This window comes from Pseudophryne corroboree, chromosome 1, assembly GCF_028390025.1.
Source record: "Pseudophryne corroboree isolate aPseCor3 chromosome 1, aPseCor3.hap2, whole genome shotgun sequence".
Taxonomy (NCBI): Eukaryota; Metazoa; Chordata; class Amphibia; order Anura; family Myobatrachidae; genus Pseudophryne; species Pseudophryne corroboree.
Window position 1 is genome coordinate 964,969,756 of NC_086444.1, and position 18,154 is coordinate 964,987,909.

General features: G+C 44.1%; 1 protein-coding gene across 1 annotated transcript in view; it reads right to left on the reverse strand.

Annotated features, from left to right (window-relative positions):
- The window catches only part of LOC135050231 (whey acidic protein-like), a 128,446-nt gene that overhangs the window by 81,337 nt on the left and 28,955 nt on the right, over positions 1 to 18,154 (reverse strand). Inside the window, exon 4 of the mRNA XM_063956528.1 lies at positions 4,693 to 4,833. Coding sequence (XP_063812598.1) covers positions 4,693 to 4,833 — 141 coding nt within the window. The remainder of the gene's footprint in view (positions 1 to 4,692; positions 4,834 to 18,154) is intronic.

The window sequence follows — 18,154 nt, forward strand, 5'->3', positions numbered from 1 at the left end:
TTGTATCACCGCTTTCCATAAGAGGCACACAGCTGACAACCTCTTACGGAAACTGAGGAACATCATCGCAGAATGGCTTACCCCAATTGGACTCTCATGGGGATTTGTGACATCGGACAACGCCACCAATATTGTGCGTGCATTATATCTGGGCAAATTCCAGCACGTCCCATGTTTTGCACATACATTGAATTTGGTGGTGCAGAATTATTTAAAAAATGACAGGGGCGTGCAAGAGATGCTGTCGGTGGCCAGAAGAATTGCGGGCCACTTTCGGCATCCAGCCACCGCGTGCCGCAGACTGGAGCACCACCAAACATTCCTGAACCTGCCCTGCCGTCATCTGAAGCAAGAGGTGGTAACGAGGTGGAATTCAACCCTCTATATGCTTCAAAGGATGGAGGAGCAGCAAAAGGCCATTCAAGCCTATACATCTGCCCACAATATAGGCAAAGGAGGGGGAATGCACCTGACTCAAGCGCAGTGGAGAATGATTTCAGCGTTGTGCAAGGTACTGCATCCCTTTGAACTTGCCACACGTGAAGTCAGTTCAGACACTGCCAGCCTGAGTCAGGTCATTCCCCTCGTCAGGCTTTTGCAGAAGAAGCTGGAGACATTGAAGGAGGAGCTAAAACAGAGCGATTCCGCTAGGCATGTGGGACTTGTGGATGGAGCCCTTAATTCGCTTATCCAGGATTCACGGGTGGTCAATCTGTTGAAATCAGAGCACTACATTTTGGCCACCGTGCTCGATCCTAGATTTAAAACCTACGTTGTATCTCTTTCCGGCAGACACAAGTCTGCAGAGGTTCAAAGACCTGCTGGTGAGAAAATTGTCAAGTCAAGCGGAACGTGACCCGTCAACATCTCCTCCTTCACATTCTCCCGCAACTGGGGGTGCGAGGAAAAGGCTAAGAATTCCGAGCCCACCCGCTGGCGGTGATGCAGGGCAGTCTGGAGCGAGTGCTGACATCTGGTCCGGACTGAAGGACCTGCCAACGATTACTGACATGTCGTCTACTGTCACTGCATATGATTCTCTCACCATTGAAAGAATGGTGGAGGATTATATGAGTGACCGCATCCAAGTAAGCACGTCAGACAGTCCGTACGTATACAGGCAGGAAAAAGAGGCAATTTGGAGGCCCTTGCACAAACTGGCTTTATTCTACCTAAGTTGCCCTCCCTCCAATGTGTACTCCGAAAGAGTGTTTAGTGCAGCCGCTCACCTTGTCAGCAATCGGCGTACAAGGTTACTTCCAGAAAATGTGGAGAAGATGATGTTCATCAAAATGAATTATAATCAATTCCTCCGTGGAGACATTCACCAGCAGCAATTGCCTCCAGAAAGTACACAGGGACCTGAGATGGTGGATTGCAGTGGGGACGAATTAATAATCTGTGAGGAGGGGGATGTACACAGTGAAAGGGGTGAGGAATCGGAGGATGATGATGAGGTGGACATCTTGCCTCTGTAGAGCCAGTTTGTGCAAGGAGAGATTGATTGCTTCTTTTTTTGGTGGGGGCCCAAACCAACCAGTGATTTCAGTCACAGTCGTGTGGCAGGCCCTGTCGCTGAAATGATGGGTTCGTTAAAGTGTGCATGTCCTGTTTATACAACATAAGGGTGGGTGGGAGGGCCCTAGGACAATTCCATCTTGCACCTCTTTTTTCTTTCATTTTTCTTTGCATCATGTGCTGTTTGGGGACAATTCTTTTGAAGTGCCATCCTGCCTGACACTGCAGTGCCACTCCTAGATGGGCCAGGTGTTTGTGTCGGCCACTTGTGTCGCTTAGCTTAGTCACACAGCGACCTTGGTGCGCCTCTTTTTTTCTTTGCATCATGTGCTGTTTGGGGACTATTTTTTTGAAGTGCCATCCTGCCTGACACTGCAGTGCCACTCCTAGATGGGCCAGGTGTTTGTGTCGGCCACTTGTGTCGCTTAGCTTAGTCACACAGGGACCTTGGTGCGCCTCTTTTTTTCTTTGCATCATGTGCTGTTTGGGGACAATTTTTTTGAAGTGCCATCCTGCCTGACACTGCAGTGCCACTCCTAGATGGGCCAGGTGTTTGTGTCGGCCACTTGTGTCGCTTAGCTTAGTCACACAGGGACCTTGGTGCGCCTCTTTTTTTCTTTGCATCATGTGCTGTTTGGGGACAATTTTTTTGAAGTGCCATCCTGCCTGACACTGCAGTGCCACTCCTAGATGGGCCAGGTGTTTGTGTCGGCCACTTGTGTCGCTTAGCTTAGCCATCCAGCGACCTCGGTGCAAATTTTAGGACTAAAAATAATATTGTGAGGTGTGAGGTGTTCAGAATAGACTGAAAATGAGTGTAAATTATGGTTATTGAGGTTAATAATACTATGGGATCAAAATGACCTCCAAATTCTATGCTTTAAGCTGTTTTTTAGGGTTTTTTTGTAAAAAAAAAACCAAATCGAAAACACACCCGAATCCGACAAAAAAATTTCAGAGAGGTTTTGCCAAAACACGTCCGAATCCAAAACACGGCCACGGAACCGAATCCAAAACCAAAACACAAAACCCGAAAAATGTCCGGTGCACATCACTAGTTTAAAACTATATTTGGCTATACATAAGGCTTTATGGATTTTAATAGTATACTTGATTTTTGCAATCTGTAACCAACCACACCCCCATCACATGACTTCCTGTTGTGGGGTATAAATATCTGTTCTGGTGCCCTCACTATACACCTTGAAAAATACTTTTTTGTGAAAACGTGTTGGTGTGAGGGCCAGGACCACTAGGAATTGACTAGGACGGTATCCCTAGAGGTGAGAAAAATTCGGACTTTGACATCTTTCACTCATCTTTATATACCCTCGATTGTCATTACCATGGGTCCTGTGCCAGCTTTTTTATGTTGTTTTTATATGTTTTATTAATAAATCCTTGTTGTGTGATACTATTCCACCTATCCATTTTTTGATACTCTGTCTTTTTCCCACACGCATACCACCATTCGTGGAGAGGAGTGGAATTCCAGACTGAGAAGTATCAGGACCACTCCAAAGATACCTTTATGTACAGGTCTCTGCACTGCTAAGTGTGAGTTGGGTACGCCCACTATTTTTATCATCTGTCTCACTTTTGTGTGGGTGACTACGAGTGACAATATCGGGATTAAGGTTTATGAACCACCAGTAGAAGAAAAGATACCTTTATGTGTTTCCATCCCGTTTGCATGGATGTGAGTATGGTACGCACCCCCTCATTAAAAGAATAAGTACATAGGAGTTACGCTCTCTAGAAGTGGTTACCCATTATTACGAACTTACTACACTATAAGTGGTTTTCCTGTCCCATTTCTCCATCCTCGAGGATAAGAACTAATCGAGTGTCTCATTCGGAGAAGTAGGAGGAAAGAAAGGAACGGAGTACCAAAGATACCTTTATGCGAGGGACATATCACGTTATAACGTGAGTATGGTACGCATCAAGTCATCTTGCACCCTGTATTACTTCCATGACAAAGAACTGAGAAAGGGAACAGACTCTTCACTAAAGACTGTTGATTACAAACTGACTTTTGCTACACTTCACCATTGCTTTTCCGTTTGATGAGCGCAGAAGTGATTTCTTACTTTTTATTTGTATTCCATGCCCCAGGGTGGTTGAGTGACCACCTGTAGACATCTCTATTGCAGCTCTCCGAGGCGCAGCAGTCCTCTATTACCATTGTTTTAGATATTGTATTTTTAGTTGAAGAACATAGGTTTAAGCTAAATTGTTTACAAAAGTAATGTTTCCAGCTGCAGATGACAGTTTGTCAGCTCAGTAGTCAGAGCACCGAGTCTAATTAATAATAGAATTGGTCTGTAGATGTGGGGGAGTCAGGAGGCATTGGGGGTCATTCCGAGTTGATCGCTAGCTGCCGTTGTTCGCAGCGCAGCTATCAGGCTAAAAAACGTAATTTCTGCGCATGCGTATGCACCGCAATGCGCACTCGCGTCCTACGGGTACAAAGCCCGTTGTTGTTTTGCACAGGTTCTAGCGAAGTTATCAGTCGCACTGACAGCCACAAGAAGATTGACAGGAAGATGGCGTTTCTGGGTGTGAACTGACCGTTTTCAGGGAGTGTTTGCAAAAATGCAGGCATGTCTGAAAAAATGCAGGCGTGGCTGGGCGTTCGCTGGGCAGGTGTATGACGTCAAATCCAGACACAAATAGGCTGAAGTGATCGCAAGCGCTGAGTAGGTTCAGAGCTACTCTGAAACTGCACAAACTGTTTTTGCAGAGCTCGCCTGCACATGCGTTCGCACTTCTGCTAAGCTAAAATACACTCCCCAGTGGGCGGCGGCATAACGTTTGCATGGCTGCTAAAACTAGCTAGCGAGCGATCAACTCGGAATGACCCCATTATACGGTGTTATGGTGAAGTCGCTTTATAAATGGAGATTATTAAACCTCATGAGAATGTGCCTGATATGCTAAAGATGGTAGTATGATGATTATGTTTTTGGTAATGCAATTACACATTGGCGCAAGGGGCAGTTCAAGTTTGGTTTAAAATGAGAGGCCTGCACAGTAATCTGACCCTAGCTTTAAAATTCCTCCAAAAGTAACATGTTGTCCCTTTATTTTATGTACTATAAGGCTTTATGGTTATCATTTTGATTGGGGCTGAGGGGACCATCTTGCACCGAGAAGACATGTAGGCAGTACCTGCATATACACAGTGATGTCCACATCCTGTATCACAGCATTTCATGTGTACTGAGCATTCACTGTCATTTACACATTTATTATCACAGGAAGCTGTAGAATTCAGTGATACTTCTGGCTTTGGGCAGAGGCCTTGCTTGGCTACAAAAAAAGCAAACAAAAAAACAACACATATTAGATTAGGATTTGAGATATTCAGAAGCCCACCTGTAGAATATAGCTTCTTAGTAATGTCTACATGTGGACGAGTATAGGACAAATTAAATAAACAGTGTTACTTTTAGCATGCCAGGTATACAAGGGGCATAACTACATTGGGTGCAGCAAGGTTTGTTACATAGGGGGACATTTACTAAGCAGTGATAAGAGCGAAGAAGTGAGCCAGTGGAGAAGTTGCCCATGGCAACCATTCAGCACTGAAGTAACATCTATAATTTGCATACTATAAAATGATACAGAGGTGCTGATTGGTTGATGGGGCAACTTCTCCACTGGCTCACTTCTCCGTTCTTATCACTGCTTAGTAAATATCCCCCTAAGGGTCCTGGAAAGCATCCATGGTCCTCATCCCCTGCACTCAGCCTGAAGGCGGAGTGCTGGGGATGACCCTCCTACCACCATTCCCTGAGATCTCCTACCATGACCCTCCTACAAGCATTCCCTGAGGTCTCCTACCATGACCCACCTACCAGCATTGACCCTCTTACCAGCATTCCCTGAGGTCTTTTACTATGATCCTTCAACCAGCATTCCGTGAGGTCGCGTTTGGGTCAATCAGTGAGGACATAGATAGACAGAGGAGCCAACTCCTTCTATCACAGGCTGTCAGTCAGGGGAATGGGAAATAGGATCCCGCCATTGTAAACTAAGGCAGTACTGAGAAGCATTACCTTATGTTATGTTTTTAACAGAAAAAAATAACAGTAAAATAACAATATTACTAGTGATGAGCGGGTTTGGATCCTCGGGATCCGACCCGCCCGAACTTCACCTTTTTTTTACATGGGTCCGAGCGACTCGGATCCTCCCACCTTGCTCGGTTAACCCGAGCGCGCTCGAACGTCATCATCCCGCTGTCGGATTCTCGCGAGATTCGGATTCTATATAAGGAGCCGCACGTCGCCGCCATTTTCACACGTGCATTGAGATTGATAGGGAGAGGACGTGGCTGGCGTCCTCTCCGTTATATTAGAAAAGAACAGAGTAAACTGAGTGACTTAGTTATGTAGGGAGGATTGGGGACGGGGAGCAGCTGTTAGGGAGTACAGTGCAGGGTTTACCACCAGTGAGTTAGTTTAATCCTTTGTTTCTCTTCCTTAAAAAAAACGCTCCACCATATCTGTGCTCAGAGTGCTACACTGCTGCATTATATATCTGTGCTGAGTGCACTGCTCACACTGCCTAATTGTGGGGACTGGGGAGCAGTTATAGCAGGAGTACAGTGAACAGTTTTGCTGACAGTGACCACCAGTCCAGTATACGTTTGTCTGCCTGAAAAACACTCCTGTGGTGTTTTATTTTTTTCTTCATACTAGTTTAGCAGTCTGCTGACCGTGTCCACCAGGTCCGTTATATACAGTATATTATATATATAAGCAGTACGGTAGGCCACGGCTGTACCTACCTCTGTGTCGTCAGTGCACTCGTCGTCCATAAGTAATATAATACTATACTTACTATCCATCCATCTACATTATTGTATACCTACCTGTGGTGGGTTTTTTTTTCTTCATACTAGTTTAGCAGTCTGCTGACAGTGTCCACCAGGTCCGTTATATACAGTATATTATATATATAAGCAGTACGGTAGGCCACGGCTGTACCTACCTCTGTGTCGTCAGTGCACTCGTCGTCCATAAGTAATATAATACTATACTTACTATCCATCCATCTACATTATTGTATACCTACCTGTGGTGTTTTTTTTTTTCTTCATACTAGTTTAGCAGTCTGCTGACAGTGTCCACCAGGTCCGTTATATACAGTATATTATATATATAAGCAGTACGGTAGGCCACGGCTGTACCTACCTCTGTGTCGTCAGTGCACTCGTCGTCCATAAGTAATATAATACTATACTTACTATCCATCCATCTACATTATTGTATACCTACCTGTGGTGGGTTTTTTTTTCTTCATACTAGTTTAGCAGTCTGCTGACAGTGTCCACCAGGTCCGTTATATACAGTATATTATATATATAAGCAGTATGGTAGGCCACGGCTGTACCTACCTCTGTGTCGTCAGTGCACTCGTCGTCCATAAGTAATATAATACTATACTTACTATCCATCCATCTACATTATTGTATACCTACCTGTGGTGGTTTGTTTTTTCTTCATACTAGTTTAGCAGTCTGCTGACAGTGTCCACCAGGTCCGTTATATACAGTATATTAAATATATAAGCAGTACGGTAGGCCACGGCTGTACCTACCTCTGTGTCGTCAGTGCACTCATCGTCCATAAGTAATATAATACTATACTTACTATCCATCCATCTACATTGTATTGTATACCTACCTGTGGTGGTTTTTTTTTTCTTCATACTAGTTTAGCAGTCTGCTGACAGTGTCCACCAGGTCCGTTATATACAGTATATTATATATATAAGCAGTACGGTAGGCCACGGCTGTACCTACCTCTGTGTCGTCAGTGCACTCGTCGTCCATAAGTAATACAATACTATACTTACTATCCATCCATCTACATTGTATTGTATACCTACCTGTGGTGGTTTTTTTTTCTTCATACTAGTTTAGCAGTCTGCTGACAGTGTCCACCAGGTCCGTTATATACAGTATATTATATATATAAGCAGTACAGTAGGCCACGGCTGTACCTACCTCTGTGTCGTCAGTGCACTCGTCATCCATAAGTAATATAATACTATACTTACTATCCATCCATCTACATTATTGTATACCTACCTGTGGTGTTTTTTTTTTTCTTCATACTAGTTTAGCAGTCTGCTGACAGTGTCCACCAGGTCCGTTATATACAGTATATTATATATATAAGCAGTACGGTAGGCCACGGCTGTACCTACCTCTGTGTCGTCAGTGCACTCGTCGTCCATAAGTAATATAATACTATACTTACTATCCATCCATCTACATTATTGTATACCTACCTGTGGTGGTTTTTTTTTTCTTCATACTAGTTTAGAGGTCTGCTGACAGTGTCCACCAGGTCCGTTATATACAGTATATTATATATATAAGCAGTACGGTAGGCCACGGCTGTACCTACCTCTGTGTCATCAGTGCACTCGCGTCCATAAGTAATATAATACTATACTTACTATCCATCCATCTACATTATTGTATACCTACCTGTGGTGGGTTTTTTTTTCTTCATACTAGTTTAGCAGTCTGCTGACAGTGTCCACCAGGTCCGTTATATACAGTATATTATATATATAAGCAGTACAGTAGGCCACGGCTGTACCTACCTCTGTGTCGTCAGTGCACTCGTCGTCCATAAGTAATATAATACTATACTTACTATCCATCCATCTACATTATTGTATACCTACCTGTGGTGGGTTTTTTTTTCTTCATACTAGTTTAGCAGTCTGCTGACAGTGTCCACCAGGTCCGTTATATACAGTATATTATATATATAAGCAGTACGGTAGGCCACGGCTGTACCTACCTCTGTGTTGTCAGTGCACTCGTCGTCCATAAGTAATATAATACTATACTTACTATCCATCCATCTACATTATTGTATACCTACCTGTGGTGGTTTTTTTTTTCTTCATACTAGTTTAGCAGTCTGCTGACAGTGTCCACCAGGTCCGTTATATACAGTATATTATATATATAAGCAGTACGGTAGGCCACGGCTGTACCTACCTCTGTGTTGTCAGTGCACTCGTCGTCCATAAGTAATATAATACTATACTTACTATCCATCCATCTACATTATTGTATACCTACCTGTGGTGGGTTTTTTTTTCTTCATACTAGTTTAGCAGTCTGCTGACAGTGTCCACCAGGTCCGTTATATACAGTATATTATATATATAAGCAGTACGGTAGGCCACGGCTGTACCTACCTCTGTGTCGTCAGTGCACTCGTCGTCCATAAGTAATACAATACTATACTTACTATCCATCCATCTACATTGTATTGTATACCTACCTGTGGTGGTTTTTTTTTCTTCATACTATTTTAGCAGTCTGCTGACAGTGTCCACCAGGTCCGTTATATACAGTATATTATATATATAAGCAGTACGGTAGGCCACGGCTGTACCTACCTCTGTGTCGTCAGTGCACTCGTCATCCATAAGTAATATAATACTATACTTACTATCCATCCATCTACATTATTGTATACCTACCTGTGGTGTTTTTTTTTTCTTCATACTAGTTTAGCAGTCTGCTGACAGTGTCCACCAGGTCCGTTATATACAGTATATTATATATATAAGCAGTACGGTAGGCCACGGCTGTACCTACCTCTGTGTCGTCAGTGCACTCGTCGTCCATAAGTAATATAATACTATACTTACTATCCATCCATCTACATTAATGTATACCTACCTGTGGTGGTTTTTTTTTTCTTCATACTAGTTTAGCAGTCTGCTGACAGTGTCCACCAGGTCCGTTATATACAGTATATTATATATATAAGCAGTACGGTAGGCCACGGCTGTACCTACCTCTGTGTCGTCAGTGCACTCGTCGTCCATAAGTAATATAATACTATACTTACTATCCATCCATCTACATTATTGTATACCTAACGGTGGTGGGTTTTTTTTTCTTCATACTAGTTTAGCAGTCTGCTGACAGTGTCCACCAGGTCCGTTATATACAGTATATTATATATATATAAGCAGTACGGTAGGCCACGGCTGTACCTACCTCTGTGTCGTCAGTGCACTCGTCGTCCATAAGTAATTTAATACTATACTATCCATCCATCTACATTGTATACCTGTGGTGGCTTTTAGTTGTGCGCATTAAAATATGGAGAACAAAAATGTGGAGGTTAAAAAAATAGGGAAAGATCAAGATCCACTTCCACCTCGTGCTGAAGCTGCTGCCACTAGTCATGGCCGAGACGATGAAATGCCATCAACGTAGTCTGCCAAGGCCGATGCCCAATGTCATAGTGCAGAGTATGTAAAATCCAAAACACAAAAGATCAGTAAAAAAATGACCCAAAAATCAAAATTAAAAGCGTCTGAGGAGAAGCGTAAACTTGCCAATATGCCATTTACGACACGGAGTGGCAAGGAACGGCTGAGGCCCTGGCCTATGTTCATGGCTAGTGGTTCAGCTTCACATGAGGATGAAAGCACTCATCCTCTCGCTAGAAAAAAGAAAAGACTTGCGGCAAAAGCACAGCAAAGAACTGTGCGATCTTCGAAATCCCAAATCCCAAAGGAGAGTCCAATTGTGTCGGTTGCGATGCCTGACCTTCCCAACACTGGACGGGAAGAGCTTGCGCCTTCCACCATTTGCACGCCCCCTGCAAGTGCTGGAAGGAGCACCCGCAGTCCAGTTCCTGATAGTCAAATTTAAGATGTCACTGTTGAAGTACACCAGGATGAGGATATGGGTGTTGCTGGCGCTGGGGAGGAAATTGACAAGGAGGATTCTGATGGTGAGGTGGTTTGTTTAAGTCAGGCACCCGGGGAGACACCTGTTGTCCGTGGGAGTAATATGGCCATTGACATGCCTGGTCAAAATACAAAAAAAATCAGCTCTTCAGTGTGGAATTATTTCAACAGAAATGAGGACAACTGGTGTCAAGCCATGTGTTGCCTTTGTCAAGCTGTAATAAGTAGGGGTAAGGACGTTAACCACCTCGGAACATCCTCCCTTATACGTCACCTGCAGCGCATTCATAATAAGTCAGTGACAAGTTCAAAAACTTTGGGCGACAGCGGAAGCAGTCCACTGACCAGTTAATCCCTTCCTCTTGTAACCAAGCTCGCGCAAACCACACCACCAACTCCCTCAGTGTCAATTTCCTCCTTACCCAGGAAAGCCAAAAGTCCTGCAGGCCATGTCACTGGCAAGTCTGACGAGTCCTCTCCTGCCTGGGATTCCTCCGATGCATCCTTGAGTGTAACGCCTACTGCTGCTGGCGCTGCTGTTGTTGCTGCTGGGAGTCGATCGTCATCCCAGAGGGGAAGTCGGAAGACCACTTGTACTACTTCCAGTAAGCAATTGACTGTCCAACAGTCCTTTGCGAGGAAGATAAAATATCACAGCAGTCATCCTGTTGCAAAGCGGTAACTGAGGCCTTGACAACTATGTTGGTATTAGACGTGCGTCCAGTATCCGCCGTTAGTTCACAGGGAACTAGACAATTGCTTGAGGTAGTGTGCCCCCGTTACCAAATACCATCTAGGTTCCACTTCTCTAGGCAGGCGATACCAAGAATGTACACGGACGTCAGAAAAAGACTCACCAGTGTCCTAAAAAATGCAGTTGTACCCAATGTCCACTTAACCACGGACATGTGGACAAGTGGAGCAGGGCAGACTCAGGACTACATGACTGTGACAGCCCACTGGGTAGATGTATTGCCTCCCGCTACAAGAACAGCAGCGGCGGCACCAGTAGCAGCATCTCGCAAACGCCAACTCGTTCCTAGGCAGGCTACGCTTTGTATCACAGCTTTCCAGAATACGCACACAGCTGAAAACCTCTTACGGCAACTGAGGAAGATCATCGCAGAATGGCTTACCCCAATTGGACTCTCCTGGGGATTTGTGGCATCGGACAACGCCAGCAATATTGTGCGTGCTTTACATCTGGGCAAATTCCAGCACGTCCCATGTTTTGCACATACCTTGAATTTGGTGGTGCAGAATTATTTAAAAAACGACAGGGGCGTGCAAGAGATGCTGTCGGTGGCCAGAAGAATTGCGGGCCACTTTCGGCGTACAGGCACCGCGTACAGAAGACTGGAGCACCACCAAAAACACCTGAACCTGCCCTGCCATCATCTGAAGCAAGAGGTGGTAACGAGGTGGAATTCAACCCTCTATATGCTTCAGAGGATGGAGGAGCAGCAAAAGGCCATTCAAGCCTATACATCTGGCCACGATATAGGCAAAGGAGGTGGAATGCACCTGTCTCAAGCGCAGTGGAGAATGATTTCAACGTTGTGCAAGGTTCTGCAACCTTTTGAACTTGCCACACGTGAAGTCAGTTCAGACACTGCCAGCCTGAGTCCGGTCATTCCCCTCATCAGGCTTTTGCAGAAGAAGCTGGAGGCATTGAAGGAGAAGCTAAAACAGAGCGATTCCGCTAGGCATGTGGGACTTGTGGATGGAGCCCTTCATTCGCTTAACCAGGATTCACGGGTGGTCAATCTGTTGAAATCAGAGCACTACATTTTGGCCACCGTGCTCGATCCTAGATTTAAAGCCTACGTTGGATCTCTCTTTCCGGCAGACACAAGTCTGCAGAACATAGAAAAAGATATAACCAAGCGCTCAGTCACTCCAAACCCACGTGCTGCCAGCAAATTAAGGCTACTCAACCTTAAAAATCATAAGAAAAAGATAAAAAAATATAGTCCATACAATGATGTGGAACGGCTTGGGGCTGCAGTTAGCGGTGAGCGTATCCACTGGCGGTGGTATGGATGAAAGTACCGTGAGTCTTTTTACGCGTTTCTCCGCCTCCCTCCGGGTTCAGCGGCTTCATCAGATGAAGCCGCTGAACCCGGAGGGAGGCGGAGAAACGCGTAAAAAGACTCACGGTACTTTCGTCCATACCACCGCCAGTGGATACGCTCACCGCTAACTGCAGCCCCAAGCCGTTCCACATCATTGTATGGACTATATTCTCCAGAGATGACTGCATTCTAAGGTTCACCGCTAACTGCAGCCCCAAGCCGTTCCACATCATTGTATGGACTATATTCTCCAGAGATGACTGCATTCTAAGGTTACCAGCACCAGCAGCCGGGAGGAGTCCTGTGGACATAATAAACGGGAGAGTGCTGTGAGAATAATCACGTTGTCTGGCCAGACGATTTAAACAAGTCTATCCTGTCAGACTTATTCTTATGGTCCTCTGAATGTCAAACGGATCATTATAATACTCTGTGTTTTAGAAACATCCAATCACGGATATCTGGGACACTAATCAGCTGCAGAATCAAAGTGTTCTATGTCACGTTGATATAATGACATAATATCTTTAAACACTGAATGGACTTCCAGTGATATAATGGACTGATTAATTCAATGTGTCTAAGCAGAGTGTGAAGCTATTCAGGAGTAGTGTGATTAATAGCTACAAAAGAAAGTATTCAGAGTGCCACATTGATACATTTTGTAGCAATTTAGTGATATCAATTTCTAACTGAGCCTCTATATATTTCTGTGTCTATTTAGACAATTATTTCAGGTGAAAGTGATTCACTGTGGTTATATTAATTAAATTTCAGTGTATTTTCATGTGAGATTTTTATAGGCTGTGTCATGTGCTTTGTTTCTTTTTTAATATATATAAAAGAAGTTTAATTACACCGACCGGTGGTTTTGGATTTTTGAATGTAAATTTTAGAATATAATAATAATTTTGGCAAATAATAATAAATAAGAATAAAAATCTTTTGCCCAACCTATGTGCGCTGCAATATTTTTTTATCTTTTTCTTACAAGTCTGCAGAGGTTCAAAGACCTGCTGGTGAGAAAATTGTCAAGTCAAGCGGAACGCGACCCATCAACATCTCCTTCACATTCTCCGGCAACTGGGGGTGTGAGGAAAAGGCTACGAATTCCGAGCCCACCCGCTGGCGGTGATGCAGGGCAGTCTGGAGCGACTGCTGATGCTGACATCTGGTCCGGACTGAAGGACCTGCCAACGATTACTGACATGTCGTCTACTGTCACTGCATATGATTCTCTCACCATTGAAAGAATGGTGGAGGATTATATGAGTGACCGCATCCAAGTAGGCACGTCAGACAGTCCGTACATATACTGGCAGGAAAAAGAGGCAATTTGGAGGCCCTTGCACAAACTGGCTTTATTCTACCTAAGTTGCCCTCCCTCCAGTGTGTACTCCGAAAGAGTGTTTAGTGCCGCCGCTCCCCTTGTCAGCAATCGGCGTACGAGGTTACTTCCAGAAAATGTGGAGAAGATGATGTTCATTAAAATGAATTATAATCAATTCCTCCATGGAGACATTCACCAGCAGCAATTGCCTCCAGAAAGTACACGGGGACCTGAGATGGTGGATTCCAGTGGGGACGAATTAATAATCTGTGAGGAGGGGGATGTACACAGTGAAAGGGGTGATGAATCGGAGGATGATGATGAGGTGGACATCTTGCCTCCGTAGAGCCAGTTTGTGCAAGGAGAGATTGATTGCTTCTTTTTTAGTGGGGGCCCAAACCAACCAGTCATTTCAGTCACAGTCGTGTGGCAGACCCTGTCGCTGAAATTATGGGTTCGTTAAAGTGTGCATGTCCTGTTTTTACAACATAAGGGTGGGTGGGAGGGCCCAAGGACAATTCCATCTTGCACCTCTTTTTTCTTTCATTTTTCTTTGTGTCATGTGCTGTTTGGGGAGTATTTTTTAAGTGCCATCCTGTCTGACACTGCAGTGCCACTCCTAGATGGGCCAGGTGTTTGTGTCGGCCACTATGGTCGCTTAGCTTTGTCGTCGCACAGCTACCTCATTGCGCCTCTTTTTTTCTTTGCGTCATGTGCTGTTTGGGGAGTATTTTTTGGAAGGGCCATCCTGCGTGACACTGCAGTGCCACTCCTAGATGGGCCAGGTGTTTGTGTCGGCCACTTGGGTCGCTTAGCTTAGTCACACAACGACTTTGGTGCTGCTCTTTTTTTCTTTGCATCATGTGCTGTTTGGGGACTATTTTTTTAAGTGCCATCCTGTCTGACACTGCAGTGCCACTCCTAGATGGGCCAGGTGTTTGTGTCGGCCACTAGGGTCGCTTAGCTTAGTCATCACACAGCTACCTCATTGCACCTCTTTTTTTCTTTGCGTCATGTGCTGTTTGGGGAAGTATTTTTTGGAAGGGCCATCCTGCGTGACACTGCAGTGCCACTCCTAGATGGGCCAGGTGTTTGTGTCGGCCACTAGGGTCGCTTAGCTTAGTCGTCACACAGCTACCTCATTGCACCTCTTTTTTTCTTTGCGTCATGTGCTGTTTGGGGAGTATTTTTTGGAAGGGCCATCCTGCGTGACACTGCAGTGCCACTCCTAGATGGGCCAGGTGTTTGTGTCGGCCACTAGGGTCGCTTAGCTTAGTAGTCACACAGCTACCTCATTGCGCCTCTTTTTTTCTTTGCGTCATGTGCTGTTTGGGGAGTATTTTTTGGAAGGGCCATCCTGCGTGACACTGCAGTGCCACTCCTAGATGGGCCAGGTGTTTGTGTCGGCCACTAGGGTCGCTTAGCTTAGTCGTCACACAGCTACCTCATTGCACCTCTTTTTTTCTTTGCGTCATGTGCTGTTTGGGGAGTATTTTTTGGAAGGGCCATCCTGCGTGACACTGCAGTGCTACTCCTAGATGGGCCAGGTGTTTGTGTCGGCCACTTGGGTCGCTTAGCTTAGTCACACAACGACTTTGGTGCTGCTCTTTTTTTCTTTGCATCATGTGCTGTTTGGGGACTATTTTTTTAAGTGCCATCCTGTCTGACACTGCAGTGCCACTCCTAGATGGGCCAGGTGTTTGTGTCGGCCACTAGGGTCGCTTAGCTTAGTCGTCACACAGCTACCTCATTGCGCCTCTTTTTTTCTTTGCATCATGTGCTGTTTGGGGACTATTTTTTTGAAGCGCCATCCTGCCTGACACTGCAGTGCCACTCCTAGATGGGCCAGGTGTTTGTGTCGGCCACTTGTGTCGCTTAGCTTAGCCATCCAGCGACCTCGGTGCAAATTTTAGGACTAAAAATAATATTGTGAGGTGTTCAGAATAGACTGAAAATTAGTGGAAATTATGGTTATTGAGGTTAATAATACTATGGGATCAAAATGACCCCCAAATTCTATGATTTAAGCTGTTTTTAAGGGTTTTTTGAAAAAAACACCTGAATCCAAAACACACCCGAATCCGACAAAAAAAATTCGGTGAGGTTTTGCCAAAACGCGTTCGAACCCAAAACACGGCCACGGAACCGAACCCAAAACCAAAACACAAAACCCGAAAAATTTCAGGTGCACATCACTAAATATTACCCAATGCCCAGAACAATCACCCTTCTAGACTTTCACTGCCATGACACCAGTTCATTCTTTTGCTACAAGAGGTGGGTGTCCAGCAATGGTGTTGTAACTGTCTATTTTCATTTTACTCTTTTTATACTGTCAGCACTATCTTACACTAAGCTACCAGAGAAAAATTCAAACACCTTCTTTTGCCTTTTAAAAATTACATTTTACTTGTGCAAGTGGTAAGTGGAATTTTATGCTAGTCTTACAATTATTGTCTATATATACAGTACAAATACCAATCAAGACAGATTAAAAATACAAAATAAAGATACAAAATAATTAAAATCGATGTCTAGAAAAGTGCTTAGTGCAAAAACAAAAATGAAATGATAGAGGCCCGTCATGGCAGAAATTATATTTGGACTATTTGTCCTAAGAAGGGGTGTGGGGGTGCAGTACTGTGTGTTAGCTCTTTCTATGATACTGTGCAAGTTACATCAGAGTTGCCTGTAAGTGAAGTGTGAGTTTCATAGCAGGTATGCCAAACTATTAATACAATGCAAGAATTCTTGAAAATTGTATATTTTCTCATGAAAACATCTAATAAAGAAACCCTTAAATAACCATCTACAATATAAATCTGTGCACATACAGTGAGTGCATTCCTGTAGTGGTAGTGATTCAATATATAGCATGGTGATTGTTATGAATTAATAAAAACTAAAAATATATTTTTCATTTTATTGTTCTACAATCCAGTTTCTGTTGATTGATCAGCCCCCCATAGAGTGCACATACAATAAATCTGTGAATACAACTAATTACAACTAATTATTTCTCAGTAGCACCATGAGCCTAAAATAAACATTCCAGTAAAATGACTGTAAGTATTCTAAAAACCTCTTTTGAGCAGGCTATAGTGTGTTTTTTTTTATATAGCATTGTTTCTGTCCCTGTATAGATAGTGCTTTATACTCTAATCAATTGTGGTAGAATATGGCTCTTGATAAGACATGATTGGGACGGGAGCCAGTCAGCATGTCGGTGTTTGGGATGCCGGCAGTCACAATACTGACACTGGAATCCCGACACTGGTGAAAAGAACAACGCTGGGATCCCGACATTGATCACAATGCCGGCACCAGATTCCAGACTGCTGGCATCCAGATTGTAAGTATGCCAGGAAGGTTAGGTTTAGGTTTCATGGTAGTGGCGGAGGGGTGGGGCGGGGGTAAGGTTAGGCTGCGGAGAGGAAGGTCTAGGGTTAGGCACCATCGGGGATGGGCAGGGGGGTTAGGGTCAGGCTGAGTTGAGGGGGGATTAGATAGGGAGGGTTAGACTACTTACCTACCCGGTGTTGGGATTATGCGCTTTAGGATGCTGCTGCCGGTATTCTGACTGCTGGCATCCCAAGCGCTGGGATCACGATACCATCCCATTGGGAGCTATGTGTCATCATACCTTTTCACAGCTTCATGCAGATAAAGTAGATATCCTGCTTCTCAAGCACTGCCCATCACAAACTCCTGTATTTGGCTGCTGTGTCTAGAGACAGCCCCTGTCCTCCTAGTGTGGCAGTAAGGCCGGACAGCTTTAGCTGCCTGACCTGTGCAGACACAGGTGTCATTTTGACAAAAAAATATTAGTGCCCAAAACACCCACAAGTTACTTGCCCCCCACAAATTATAATAGTGGCCTAAGGCTCATGCACTCAGACATTAAATTCAGTCATACTTAAAACCTGCTAGACACTCTTTACCACTGATATCCCTCAATAAATAATACGTATAAGTGAATGGAATTGTACACACATTTTCATTTTTGTAAGTTTCCAAAAAGGGAAAAAGGGGAGACTTGGACTGCTCACCCTATTTTTAAACATAATAAGAGGTATTACCTTGCTGAGGCTTCTAGTACCATACAGGAAAAAGAGAAATTAAAGTGCACACTCATAGCACTAAGACTACTTATAGCCAAAATAATTTTGACTATAAGTATCATGGCGTATAAGTGAAGTTCTTAGCACAAATTTGGCCATCCAGGTCTACCTTTAAATAGAGACCATTCTTATAGGTTTCTACATTGCTGACTACATATTAGAATGGGTTCTATTTAAAGGTAAAAACATGATAAATGTATATAATGTGTTAGTATTAGGAATGTTAGAGACGCATCTTATGAAGTTCACCTGGACGTGGTGGATGGGCCCACATTTGTGGCCAAATTTGTGCTATGAACTTATACTTCATGTTAACTGCAAGAGTTTATCAACATTATTTTGACTATCAGTTAGCACTT